The sequence below is a fragment of the Prunus avium genome, chromosome 6 (genome assembly GCF_965620075.1).
Source record: "Prunus avium chromosome 6, drPruAviu1.hap1.1, whole genome shotgun sequence".
Lineage (NCBI taxonomy): Eukaryota > Viridiplantae > Streptophyta > Magnoliopsida > Rosales > Rosaceae > Prunus > Prunus avium.
This window is the reverse complement of record NC_142289.1, coordinates 22482220-22496387: the sequence shown is the minus strand read 5'-3', so window position 1 is coordinate 22496387 and position 14168 is coordinate 22482220. Positions and strand designations below refer to the sequence as shown.

The window sequence follows — 14168 nt, the reverse complement described above, 5'->3', positions numbered from 1 at the left end:
TGAAATTCTGCCAACTGCAGTCAATTTATTTAAGAAAAGGGTGCTTCCGTCTCATGTGTGCTCAAGGTGTGGGAACTATCCTGAAGATGCTTTCCACGCTTTGTGGTCGTGTAAAATGAGTCAAAAGCTATGGAAGTGTACCCATTTCATCCGGCGAATTAATATGGCGGGGGGCACCTTCGCTGATGCTTTTGAGGCTGTGGCTTCAATGCTGTCGAAAGCTGACTTAGAGCGCTTTGCTTGTTGTGCGTGGAGTGCGTGGAAACTACGTAATGATTCTTTGCATGGGAAATAGATTACACGGGTGGATAATATGGTGGAAAACACGATGGAAATGCTGGAAGTGTTTAAATCTTGTGAGGAGCGGTCCAAGCTCCCCCTCGTCTCTCCGCAAGCCCATTGGTTGAAACCACGGGTCAATACTCTTCTCCTTAACTGTGATGGGGCTGTGGGACGTGAGCAAGGTGATCGGGGTTTGGGGGGAGTTTGTCGTGACCACGCCGGAAACTTTATCTGTGGTTTCGCATCGTTTGGTCCACCTGGTTTGGATGTTTTGGGCACAGAGTTAGTGGCTGTCCGGGAAGGGTTATTGATGATGGGATACATGGGTTTTACTCGGTTTACCATTGGTCTTGATTCTCAAGAAGCTGTTTCTATGCTTAAAGATGGTTTGGATTGGTGGAGTAATATTGGTAATGTGGTGGAGGATGTTCGTCGGTTAATGGTTGATCGAGAGGGGGCTGGAGTGTTCTACCAACACCGGCAGGGTAATGGGGTGGCACATAGTCTAGCTCAGCATGGGTTGAGAGTGAGATCTCGCCTTTTTTGGAAAGACCGTGCTCCTCCATGGTTAAGCATTCTTTTAGATAAGGATATAGCTATGGTGTAATTCATTGTTTGTTTTTGAGATGCGGTGGTACTCTTTTTCCTTGACCAGATTTTCCCCCATTGGGGGTTTTGGATGGCAAGGTTTTAATGAGGCCACACTAACGCTCTCCGTTCATTTGTAAACGTTATCATTGGTTGGTGCTAGGTTGAATGAATCTTTCTATTTGATCCAAAAAAAAAAAAAAAGTCATCCTTGAGTGACCTTGTTAACATAAAAAACAAAACAAAGTGAGCAAGCAAATACCCCAAAAAACCAAAAGCAAAGCGTAGCGTTGCTCCAGCTGCCGGCGGCCTGGACATAAAAGTTTCTACGATCTTTTGGCTCTCAGAAGAAACTTCTTTTTTCTCTTTGCTCGAATCTCTCTAATACTTCAGTCCTGAACTCTCTGAAACACCACCACCACTACAGGCACAGAGAGAGAAGAAGAAGAAGAGAATGGCCACAGCTGCTTTCAACTTAGCTCTAATAAACCCGTCGACTTTCATTCTTCCAAAGTCTCCAAACCCTACAAAGCTTAGGGTTTGCACTCTCAGATGCTCCTCCGCCACCACAAACGCGGTCCCAGGTACTGCTAGTACTCTTTCATTCCCTCATTTCAATTGTTGTTCCTGGTTATGCCAACTGTTCCAGCCCACTAGTGTGCCTCAGGGTTGAAATATTCTTTATCTGATTTTTTAAAAAAAATTATATTTAATGCACTGACAGTTGATTTCTCGGTAATTGTATTGAAGGGCAAGTAGATTGGGTGCCATGGAAATTTTAATTGAAAATAAATATACAAAATGATGGGTTTGTTTGGTTAAACAATCCACAAGTCATTCAGCTATGTAATTCTTGTTCTTATGTTCAGCAAACATGTTTTGGATGAATAAACAATCAGTTGAACTGCAAATTTCGGTATCATATGTGTTGCACATTAGGATTTTTTACATTCTATGTAGAAGTTTCAAGAGTTTATAATGTTAGATGTTTAGTTCCTTACTAATACCGGGTTAATATTGCAATTTTTTTTTTAATACTGAAACTTTCTCCCTTCCCATTTGTATTTTTCATCGCTGTTCCACAAGAATATCTTAGCTCGCTAGACCCTTATACTTTGATCTCTACACTTCATATTATTTTTTATGATTTAGGTTTGTCAGAGAGACCTTGGAAGACTTCAGATGCTAGACTTGTGCTTGAAGATGGTTCAATCTGGAGAGCAAAGTCATTTGGTGCTACAGGAACCCAAGTTGGTGAAGTTGTATTCAACACATCCTTGACCGGGTAAGATGACTTAATGGTGCATTTCCCAGGAATTTATCTTAACATGTCAACTATCATGTCACTTTCTTTCTTGTGGGATTTAGCTGCTATAATACAAGGGGTTTCTCAACCTTTTACCGTGGACCCTCCTATATTGACTTGAGCAGTATATTTACTTGCACGAGTATTTCCTAGCCTTTTTGAAAACTATTGCAATGTTAAGTTATTCCAGCAATTACTTCCCTGCTATGGTATAATTCCTTTTCCTGATTTAGTTTATTCATTGCTAAGACAAAAAAAAAGGTGGAATTTGAGTCATTACCATGGTGACGATGTTCATATTTTTATAGTCGAGTGGTCAGGCCTGTGGGTTTCCCCCATGTGGTCTGGGGTTTGATTCATCAAGATAGCCTAGCAATTTTCTAGAGTTTCCTGCCTCCCAACGATTGTTGGGTTATGCATGAGGCCCCAGTTTTGAGTTCAAATGAGCAAAGCGGGTTGGTGGGATTTCTGAGTATATATAAATAAATAATAGATATTTGCGTGCACAAGGGTATAGGAATATGGAGAGGTTGGTTTTACATGTCGTGGCATGTTTTGATTTCTCAGACTAGTTGATTTATTCCTTCCTAGGTGCAAAATAGACAGAATCTGAGTGATTATTATGGTGCTGGTGTTGATATTTATGTGGCCTGGGCCACAGGAGTTTGGGGAGGTTGAATGAGCAGCTTATGTTTTCCTCTGTGTTTATACATGTAGATATATTTTGAATTTTTTGTATAAATTTTTTCAACCAACAGTAATAGTTGACTCCCAACTATTCTATGGGCCAACAAACATGCATGATTTGCCCGTATTGGTAGAAGAGATATATAGCCTCCATGCCTTCTTACCTGGATGGCATTGTCTTTTTATTTCTTCCTACTTCCTAATAGGTAAACTACATGCACCTACCAGGCACTCAATCCTGAAACACACCCACCACACTTGTTGTTAAGGGAAAGGAGGGTGTTGTTATGCCCATAGACCATTGGCTAGCAATTGTCGTTCAAATGAGTCAAACTAAGTGCCAAGTACCTTCGTGCACATTACATTGTTGTGAAATGTTCTTTCCTACAAGCCATGGTTTCTCCACCTCAAAATGTGTGAATATGTTAACTTGCTTGGATGCCGTCTATTAGTCAAATTACTACATAAGTCCGTCACTAAACGTTTGAGTAATTATTGAGTCATCTAAGTACAACCTGGCCAACTATATTGAAATATTATACATCTCCTGTCTTTCTTCCATCTGAAAGTGAAGATAACAAATATTGTTATTTTGTTACATTAGAGAGAATAAAACCCTTGCCTTGTCCAAATCCTAACTCATTACTCACCCACCGTCACCACTTGGGCTAACCCCAAGGGCTTGAAGATAATCACACTTTGGGTAAAGAAGATCTAGTGCTTGCATGAATGGAAGTAGTTACCACAGCTTTGGTTGGGTTGAATGTTTCTAGAGTTGATAAGAACATGTCTGATATATGGGCATTCTACATTTATATGCAGGTATCAGGAAATTCTTACAGACCCTAGTTATGCTGGTCAATTTGTCCTGATGACAAACCCACATATTGGAAATACTGGTGTGAATTTTGGTAGGTTGGTTTTCTCTCTGTCTTAAAATTTTTGTTGACTTGGATATGTGAATTCTCATATTGATGGGTTTCCTATCAGATGATGAAGAATCAAAGCAATGCTTCCTTGGTGGTCTAGTGATCAGAAGTATAAGCATCAGGTATGCTTCCTTTTGCTAACTTTTCTGATTAGCTCTGCTCACTTTTTTCAATAAATTGGTTTTGTTTATTGTGTTGCATGTTTTGCAGTACTTCAAATTGGAGATGTGCAGAAACACTTGGTGATTATTTAGCCGAAAGGAATATCATGGGAATTTGTAAGTTAAACCAGGCTCTAATCTTTTTCTGAAACATGTTAAATGGTGTGATATGCTCTATCTGTGCAACTTCTGACTTTTTCTTTTGATGATGGTTGATTATATAACAGATGATGTTGACACACGTGCTATCACCCGCAGATTAAGACAAGATGGAAGCCTTGTTGGTGTTTTGAGCACAGAAGAGTCGAAAACAGATGAGGAATTATTAGAAATGTCTCGTTCGTGGGATATTGTTGGTAAGGATCTCATGGAGTTAGTTAAAGAAGTTGGTAAATATTGCACAGCTAAAGGCCCATGGTTTTAATTTAATTTTGCAGGGGTCGATTTAATAAGTGATGTGTCATGCAAGGAACCTTATGAATGGGTGGATAAAACAAATTCAGAGTGGGAATTTAACTACAGTGGAAGAGATGGAGAGGCATTTCATGTAAGTTCTCATAAAGTTCTATTTGAATTTTGAATTACTAAATTATTGCCCCAATGTTGCCACATTAGTAGTTTGGTCTTAATTTACTCTTTTTCTATGTATGGATTGAAGGTTGTTGCATATGATTTTGGAATCAAACATAACATACTTAGGCGCTTGGCTTCCCATGGCTGTAAAATTACTGTCGTGCCTTCAACATGGCCAGCATCAGAGATTCTTAAGAGGAAACCAGATGGGGTTCTTTTCAGCAATGGTCCTGGAGACCCGTCTGCTGTTCCTTATGCTGTTGAAACAGTCAAGGAGATACTTGGAAAGGTTCCTGTTTTTGGAATTTGCATGGGTCATCAATTGCTTGGCCAGGCATTAGGTGGTAAAACATTTAAAATGAAGTTTGGTCACCATGGAGGAAATCATCCAGTGCGTAACCTTCGTAGTGGACATGTTGAGATCAGTGCTCAGGTGACTAAATCACATAAGTTTCTTTTAAATAGAATGTGACAATATTTGAGTACTGTTATATTTGAATAAATTTGAAAGAACTCAGTTGGCATCTTGAAGTAAGCATGCCAAGTGATAGGTAATACTGTATATTGTGTCTTAAGCTTGTTGTGCTAGAATTTGTTTTCCTTTTTATTTTTTGTAGTTAAATCATATGAGTCACATCTATGAATTCAAAAACTTTTTCTGCATTTTCTTTTGTGGCAGAACCACAACTATGCAGTTGACCCTGCATCACTTCCAGAAGGTGTAGAAGTCACTCATGTCAATCTCAATGATGGAAGCTGTGCTGGTCTTGCCTATCCTGCACAAAACATCATGTCTCTTCAGTACCACCCTGAAGCATCCCCGGGACCTCGTGATTCGGATTATGGTAATGTGAATTATGTTTCTATTTTACAATTATCAAATACACTGGTGCTTCCTTGCACCTATTCTTGAGAACATTCCTAGAAATGTGCATTTTCCTAACTAATCTTGGAATTTAATCACTAGATGCAATGGGGAGGAGGTAGAGCTCATAGCATGTGATTTTTTTCCTCGTCTTCTTTGTTGCTAATTTTCTTGCCCTACGAATCCTTTTCCATTTCTTTCTGATGGTGCATGCATACTGTATGACATTAAGAAACCAGTATTGAGTAACGGAAATTTTTTACTGCAGCTTTTGGGGAATTCATAAAGCTGATGAAGAAAGTAAAAGTAAATGCATGAAGGCTATGCCCCAACTTTATTGATGGATGACATGCCTAAGGTAGCGAGGGTTCGAATGGTACTACAATAATCGATCTACTGCTCGTATCTATTTGATTAGCAGGTGCGGTTTCAGGTGCAGAAAACTAGTGAGTGTGCTTCCCCCTTTTTCATTTTGTAGCATCGTGATTTTGCTAGTGGTTGTGAAGTAGTAAAGAAGATTTAAGTTGCTTAGACACCCAGTGCAATTTATAAAACAGCATTCCTGTCTTGGAGTTGTATAATTATTACCTAATTGGTTTTGTTTTGTTTGTTTTCTTACGCTAATTGGGATTAAATATAATGGTTATTCTATAGATGATCGCACACATCTATGAAAATAATTTTATTTTAATTGTTTAGAGATTTTTATTTTCACCTCCCAATTTATTGAAAATACCTCTCGTGTACGTTGATGCACTCACTAACAGCACCCAACCTACCAAACACCACATATAAGTTCATGCATTGACTGCAAGCAACCATCCACCTTACCAGAATTGCCCTTCAGTAATTGCCTATCCACCATACTATTATGATTACACTACATCAACCTAAAAAGAGAACCCCAAACTGTGGACGTCTCCCCAAGACATGAGCTCCTCTCCCAACCCGTCAAGTCCCCGGTTGTGGACTGTGAAAGCACCGGAAAGAGTAGGCTTGAGATTGTATGAATTTGCGAGCGTGCCACTATTAGTAGTGTAAAACCCTAATATACTTGAATAAGATCTAACTTGCGCACCAAGAAATTGACTTTGATCAAACGATTTCAAATTGAACAGGAACACTAGTTCAATGTAGTTCTTTTTCATGACTCGACAAATGATGCACTATGGTGTCAAAACTTGCACTATGGTCAAGCAATGATAACAGTCGAGAAATGATGACACAACTTACACTATGGTCAAGGACAATGCCTTCAATTGATGCAAATCAATTGGAAATCGATACGAGAGACAGATCTAGCAAAGCAATTACCAATAAACCGGCTAGCCTTGAGAAAGGGATTAGGATTTGTATTGAGTTGATTGTTGAAAAGTTGTCTTTTTGTTGTGAGCTATCTCCTCCCTTTTATATGATTTGGCTCACCTCCCTTTTATATGATTTTTACCCAATCAGGAGAGATTATAGTCTATTAGGTCACGACTTTATGAAGATCATATCGTAATCTTCTAAAATTTATCTAATTGATTTGCGCCAAAAAAGAGCATGAGCATGAATTATTTCTTAGGTAATTATCAATTAATAGATAATTCCATTTTTAGCCATTTAAAATAGCCCAAGGAATCCATCCATTTCAAATAACAAACCCAAACCACGACTTGGCCCCAATGGGCATTAATTTAAGAGCAAGTGCAGCCATGAGCCTAGCCCAAGTTTGGGGGGAGAAAAGCAAAAAGAGGAGTTTCCAGTGGTGAGCCCAAGCCCGGGCAAGGTGCAGGTCCTAGCAAGTCGGGCTGGCCCGAAGGCCAGTTCAGCCCGAGGTCCAAAACTCGGTTTGGGGTGACGTCAGGATGACGTCAGCGAGCGCATTCAATTTTTTTTAGCATTGCACGCGCCAACGTTAAAAAAAATTGAATTCGCTAGCGCTGACGTCAGCCCTGCGCGATCACCAACGGCTAGAAGACAGGTGTCGTTATCTGGGCGCTCCGATCTGCTTCTCTCCTCCAATCCAACGGCTGGCATTTTTTTGGCAATAAAATTATGAAAAAAATTCGAATTTTTTTAAAAAAAATACTAAAAAATTCTGAATTTTTTTTTTCTATAAATACCTATTAATACCCTTCACTATTAATACCCTTCACTTTCAACAGTTCAACCCGAAATTTGAACCCAAATTTATTCGAATTTTGAATTTTGAAATTCATCCGAAATTTGAACCCAAATTTTTATCTGAAATTTGAATTTTGAAATTCATCCGAAAATTGAACCCAAAAATTTTATCCGATTATGAATAGTCATGACACGTAGGAACCCGGAAATCTTATCCGAAAATATTATCCAAATTAATTATTGAGGTAAAAAAATTTGTGAAAAAAATAAAAAAATGAATAATAATTGCCCTTAGCCATGGCAATGGGTGGAAACACAAAATTTACTATTTGCAAGGGCAACCACTATTCACGTGAATAGTGGCTGCCCTAGCCCCCCCTTGCCATGGCAAGGGGCAAATGGGTGGAGTTGCTCTAAGGTGTAAAAACCAGGCCAAACAAGAGCACACAACAAATTTTAGAGGGCACGCACCTGAGAGATACCGCCAAGAGAAAATACCAAATTCCAGTATTCAGCACGAAGCTATCTAAAATTTTAAGGATTTTTAGTTAAGAAGGGGGAAGGGGGAAGCTCACACACACAAGTACCATGGATGCTTATCCCATGACCACTTGGGAGAGCACACCAAAAATCAGAGCCAATTCAACTAAACACTATACCAGGGTGGAGAATGAAAAATTATTGAACCATATATCATTTGGAGGCTCCAAAAAGACGATAATATGTTCCATTAGTTACGAATAGCTTTTTCATCAACTTGTGTGATTTTTTATGCCTTTAATGGTTAAGGTTCACTTTGTTAAAGTGATAGTAGGTTTAAGAGCTCAAAGAAGTTGATGATTGGGATGTAGATTATGAAACATAAAATCTGAGGGTGTAGTCAGAAAATAAATTTTAATTTAAAAAATTCTTTGGCCTCACAGTATTCAGTTCATGTTAGGTTATGCTACACTTCTCACGGTAAAAGTTCAAGGAGAGGTGGCATTAAAATTTCTCAATTTCTTATTTGAAATCCTCAACTGAAATCCGTACAATTAATTTGTTTAGCTAAACAATAGGACATAATATTTTGATATTCAAATCCAAATACAAACGGCCCTTACATTTTCTTCACTTTTATTTAGGATCTTGATGCCAACACCGTGCCCTCCTCCAAAACAAGTTTTTCACTTCATCAACTCTAAATCTAAATCCCAACACAGAAAAATTATTCCGTTTCTGATACCTATCATCACATGCATAAACTCCGATACAAAAATTTTATACCAAAAAATGTAGGTATTGTACAGATCGCCATACTCTGATTCTTTGATTCGCGAGATCATGCATCTAGCTTGTAAAGGAAGTGAAGTAAGAAGGATTCAAATTTCCGCATCCAGCTTGTAAAGGAAGTGAAGTAAGGATTCAAATTTCATTAGGGTTAGCTTGTGAAGAAAGATGATGTTCCACTCGCTTGAAACGCACATTTTCACTCTAAAACCAAACTCGCTTGAAACGCACATTTTCACTCTAAAACCAAACTCGAAACGCACATTTTCACCTTCACATTCTCACAGCTTGAAACAAGATGAAAAGAGCAAAAGTAGCTTTTTAAGTGAAAAGAAGGTTCCTTTTGGGAACTATGAAGCTAGCTGGTCATGTTCCCGGAATAAATGCCTCGTTGTGGTTCCAATCTTTCTACTTTATTTACCAAATACTCGAAGGAAGCCTGATCTTTGGGTTGAAGTAGAGTTAGTAAAATGCTCTAGTACCAACTAGGGGTGGGCATCAATCCGGCCGATCCGATTACACCGGCCGAACCGATTATATTGGTTTGGTTTGGTTTGGTTTTGACCAACGAAAAAGTCAACAGTTTGAAAAACCGATCCGAACCGGGTTGGTTTGGTTCGGCTGCGGTTTGAGTGTTTTTGAAACTGTCCTAAACCAAACCGAACCGATATAACTCCATTTAATATTAATTTTATTTAATATACATGTGTCAAACAACAATTGGTTAGTAGAAAGGCATATTATGTACCCTTTCACACCTAATTGGACCCCAAAAACATAACAAAACCAAGAAAACCCTCCACTACACTCACATTCGAAGCCTCTCTCTTCTCTTCTCTACAACTAAAACTCAAACCTAATCTGAAAAAAAAACCCAAGCGAAGCAGCCGCCAGATCTCATTATTAGCCTCAGCACCTCCAAGTTGTTGACCTCATCTCTTCCTTCTTCGAAAACCCAGTTGTGCCTCTTGGATCTTCCTCTTAATTCGCAGCTGCAAAACCATGTTTGAGATACTCAATGGGGCTTGGAGAAAATAGCTCATACCACTTCAATGATTCAATCCCACCCTCTTAGAACTAAGGTTTGTTTCAATTCTTGAATCATACCCAGTTTTTGTTTTTGTTTTGTTGTCTTACTCTGCTTTGTAAGATGTCAATTAATCAATTAGGTTTTGAAATTTCTAATTTGATTTGTATTAATCAATTATTTGTATTAATGAAAATATGGGATTGGGTCTGTCAGGGTGTGGGAAGAGCTGAGAGAATTGGGTTATGGAAGAATAAATGATTTGTCTTTTCATTGCACTAGTTTCCAAAAGGCTATTAATTTTTTATTATTAATACCTCACTTGCATGGTCCCTATGTTGTAGATTTTGTATTCAATCAGAGAGATGATTTCTGGAACGAGGCCATTAAACTTGCTGATTTGCACCACCTCAATGTGGTAGCTTCTATGGTGTTGTGCTTGATGGGCCGGGAGGTTCTGTGCCAACAGTGACAGAGTATATGGTTAATGGCTCTCTCAGAAATGCCTTGCAGAAGAATAAGAAGAAATGTGTTTGTTTGGCTTTTTGTTCTTTGCATTAATTTGATAAAATCAGAATGAATGTTGTATCTGACTAGTTGGTATGTAATTTCCAATTGTATTAATCAATTGGGTATTGAAATTTGTTTGTATATGTATGAAAATATAGGATTGTATGTTGAAGTTTGTTGCTGGAATTTTGAATGAACTTTGATGAAAATGTTTATGTTTGTTAGGAGCAAGTTCAGTTTTAGGATTATTTGATGGAATACAGATGTTAACAGGTTTTGTGTTATTGTAAACATGTTTTCTTTTATGCCTAAACCGGCCGAACCAAACCGCACCAAACCGGATATGAATGGTTTGGTTTGGTTTGGTTTTCATTTTGATTTTAGCTCAAACCGAACCACACCGGACCGTAAAAGTTTAATTGGTTCAGCTGTGGTTTGAGGGTGAAACCGGACCAAACCAGACCGTGCCCACCCCTAGTACCAACTCTCATCTTCTTTTCGTAATTTCTTTTGTATTTGCTAGAATATTTGAGTGGTAGGTACACATGTAGTTTCAAAGTGAAGCACGTATAAAGACAAGATTACAAAAAATTACGAAATAAAACCCTTGGCGGGTCTCGCATACAATTGGCAAATGGCAAGCCATCTATTCGTTTGAGGCCAAGGATTTCTTGACAAAATAAAACCCTGACCAAGAACAAATACAAAACGCCAACACACCTCAAAAGAACCAATTCAAAGCACAGATGAGCAAAGATTCCTCTCAAGCTTTCAAGCCAGTATTTAAATATAATTTCCATAGCAGTTTATGACCACAAACTGACACTACCATAAAATTTCAGATACAATAAAACTATTAATATCAATGTTCTCAGGAAAAAAGACCGTCAAATATAGAACAAAGGGGAAATAAAAAGGAAAAAAGAAAAAAGAAAAAAGAAGAAGCATCCCAATCACTCTCCTGCTACAAACATCCTACTGAAAGAGATGGTTGAACCAAAGATTAGGCAAGGCGAGGATGGATTTCGACTGATTTTCTGCCCACCACATATACAGAACACCATAGCCATTGCAAGCAAAGCCTCTCATATGGATGAAAAGCTATGATACATCAACATCAGAATCTACTCCGTCCTTCACTGACCCCACCTCAACGCATATCGTTGCCAACCAAACTGACTTCACATGACATGACACGAAAATCCAACTAAATTGAAAAATAACTCACCATCAAAACATTTGTAGAACTCAGAAGCACTTCCTGTGGACAATGGATGGACCAGACTCATCGTACTCACCCTTGGAAATCCACATCTAATCCATCGCAAGAAAAGAAAAAAGAGCATATCAGTCTCAAGCAAAAACTATAAATAGCATAGGAATAAAAACAATGAAGGAAAGGAAATCATAAACAAATAAGAGATACGACGATGATAATCACCTGCTGGAAGGTACTGAGGGATGCAAGGATGGACCCTCCAATCCAGACACTGTACTTTCTCTCTGGTGGAGCCACAACCTTAATCTTCATGCTGCTTGGAGCAAGAGCAGTAATCTCCTTGCTCATCCTGTCTGCAATACCGGGGAACATAGTTGACCCACCACTGAGCACAATGTTTCCATATAGGTCTTTCCTAATATCCACATCACACTTCATGATAGAGTTGTAGGTAGTCTCATGAATTCCAGCAGCTTCCATTCCAATGAGTGATGGTTGGAAGAGAACTTCTGGGCACCTGAATCTCTCAGCTCCAATTGTGATTACTTGGCCATCGGGAAGCTCATAGTTCTTCTCTACCGAAGAGCTGCTCTTAGCAGTCTCAAGTTCTTGCTCATAGTCCAGGGCAACATATGCGAGCTTCTCCTTCATATCACGGACAATTTCCCGCTCAGCAGTGGTGGTGAACATGTACCCTCTTTCAGTGAGAATCTTCATCAAGGCATCTGTGAGGTCACGACCAGCAAGGTCCAGACGAAGAATGGCATGAGGGAGGGCATAACCTTCATAGATTGGCACAGTGTGACTCACACCATCACCAGAGTCCAGCACAATACCTGTACAATGGGAAGCTCATTCAATGCCAGAACAATAATAATAAGATATCAAGATTCAGACTCAGCAAATAGGTGATACGAACCAGTTGTACGACCACTGGCATACAGAGAGAGAACGGCCTGGATGGCAACATACATGGCAGGCACATTGAATGTCTCAAACATGATCTGCGTCATCTTTTCTCTGTTAGCCTTAGGGTTGAGAGGAGCCTCAGTAAGAAGAACTGGGTGCTCTTCAGGAGCAACACGAAGCTCATTGTAGAAAGTGTGATGCCAGATCTTCTCCATGTCATCCCAGTTGCTTACTATACCATGTTCAATGGGATATTTCAAGGTAAGGATACCTCTCTTAGATTGGGCTTCATCACCTACATAGGCATCCTTCTGACCCATACCAACCATAACACCAGTGTGTCGTGGTCGACCAACAATAGAAGGAAACACAGCCCTGGGTGCATCGTCACCAGCAAATCCAGCCTGCATAATTAGTCATAGTATATGACAACGGTTTAATTAAAGCTTCAATTAAACTTCAATGCATAAAGAACACAAAAGAGGCAAATAAATGACACTTACCTTCACCATTCCAGTTCCATTGTCACAGACAAGGGGTTGAATGTCCTCAGCATCAGCCATCTTTTATAAACCTGAAACCAAGACATACAGAATTAATACAACAAAAACATACTACATAAGTGAAACCATATCAGTGTTCAAAATGCCATGCCATGTTTACTGTCCAATATCTTGTCAGTTAATTTAGTTCGTGTATAACAAAAAGGTAATCATTCTCATTATTCCTTTGTGCATTATAAGTCCCTTACATTGTCATTCATAAAGAATCACCTTAAAAAACCTCATGCACACTACTCCTACAATATGTTATTCAATTCAATACACAACACACACTGATGAATACTGCCTAAAGTTTTAGATCCCATTCATCATAACCAGCGAAAAAGCAAACAAGACAAAATCAAACCATCACTACCATAAATAAAAGAGACTTTTTTTCAATATTATCCCGATGGCTTAGATAGATTGCTACTACAATGCTCAATCAGCAAAATGAACATCTTTTTTTTTTTTTTTTTCAAAACAGCTCACTCTAATACCTACTTCAAGCACACTGTTTATCCTGGGTTTTTATTTTTCACAGGCAATGAAAAAGGCTTGCATGAGACTTAAATCTCAACCATCAGAGTTCAAATTCAATGCTTTCACTGAACATATGAACAAATCAAAGCATATCAAATTCCAACTAATTAACACATACAGATCTAAAAGAAAAGAAAAACAGAGATATGCAAAACAAAGCAGATCAATAGCATTAGATCCAATGAAGAGAGCACCAGATCAAACTACAAAACCACCTCAATACAAAGAAATATTCAAAATGACAATCTACTAAAGCGATCGGTCAAGGAGACTACAGATCACTAAGCTCATCCAAGATTTAACTCCAACAATCACAAACACACAAGAATCGGCAGCAAATCTTCCAGATCAGACACAAATGAAGTCCAATCTACTCGTCACTTACAAATCAAGACCAAACAAAAAAAACAACACGCAGAGAATTTCAAACTACGAACACACAGAAATTGCAGAGATCCACTTAGATTACCTTGAAGACGAAGACAATCGAAGACGAAGATGAAGAATAACCAAGCCAACCTCTGCAGACGAAGGCTTGGCTGTGTCTCTCTCTCTTCTTCAAGGCTGACTAGAAATGGTCGAAATGAAAACAGAGCAGAATTAGGGTGAGCCTGCAATGAGAGAGGGGCATATATATATAGCTCCGGGT

General features: G+C 38.8%; 3 protein-coding genes and 1 long non-coding RNA gene across 4 annotated transcripts; 3 read left to right on the top strand and 1 right to left on the bottom strand.

Moving 5' to 3' along the window:
* The first annotated feature begins 328 nt into the window (after window positions 1-328).
* LOC148293843 (uncharacterized) lies at window positions 329-889 on the top strand. The gene has a single exon (XM_088254619.1). The coding sequence runs from the start codon at window positions 329-331 to the stop codon at window positions 887-889; it is 561 nt and encodes a 186-aa protein (XP_088110745.1).
* Window positions 890-1087: 198 nt separating this feature from the next.
* On the top strand, window positions 1088-6044 carry LOC110771713 (carbamoyl phosphate synthase small chain, chloroplastic). Its single transcript, XM_088255250.1, has 10 exons — window positions 1088-1454; window positions 2023-2155; window positions 3686-3774; window positions 3854-3914; window positions 4003-4070; window positions 4181-4309; window positions 4391-4500; window positions 4612-4959; window positions 5206-5371; window positions 5660-6044. Exons 1-10 carry the CDS (start codon window positions 1325-1327, stop codon window positions 5707-5709), a joined length of 1284 nt encoding a protein of 427 aa, XP_088111376.1. The 5' UTR covers window positions 1088-1324; the 3' UTR covers window positions 5710-6044.
* Window positions 6045-9290: 3246 nt separating this feature from the next.
* On the top strand, window positions 9291-10447 carry LOC148293842 (uncharacterized). Its single transcript, XR_015836442.1, has 2 exons — window positions 9291-9851; window positions 10141-10447. It is a non-coding gene; the product is annotated as an uncharacterized LOC148293842 (long non-coding RNA).
* Window positions 10448-11053: 606 nt separating this feature from the next.
* ACT7 (actin 7) lies at window positions 11054-14145 on the bottom strand. Its single transcript, XM_021976059.2, has 5 exons — window positions 13989-14145; window positions 12938-13008; window positions 12445-12838; window positions 11748-12361; window positions 11054-11620 (listed from the first exon to the last, which is right to left on the bottom strand). The coding sequence occupies exons 2-5, from the start codon at window positions 12995-12997 to the stop codon at window positions 11555-11557; spliced, it is 1134 nt and encodes a 377-aa protein (XP_021831751.1). The 5' UTR covers window positions 12998-13008; window positions 13989-14145; the 3' UTR covers window positions 11054-11554.
* Between the last annotated feature and the right edge of the window lie 23 nt (window positions 14146-14168).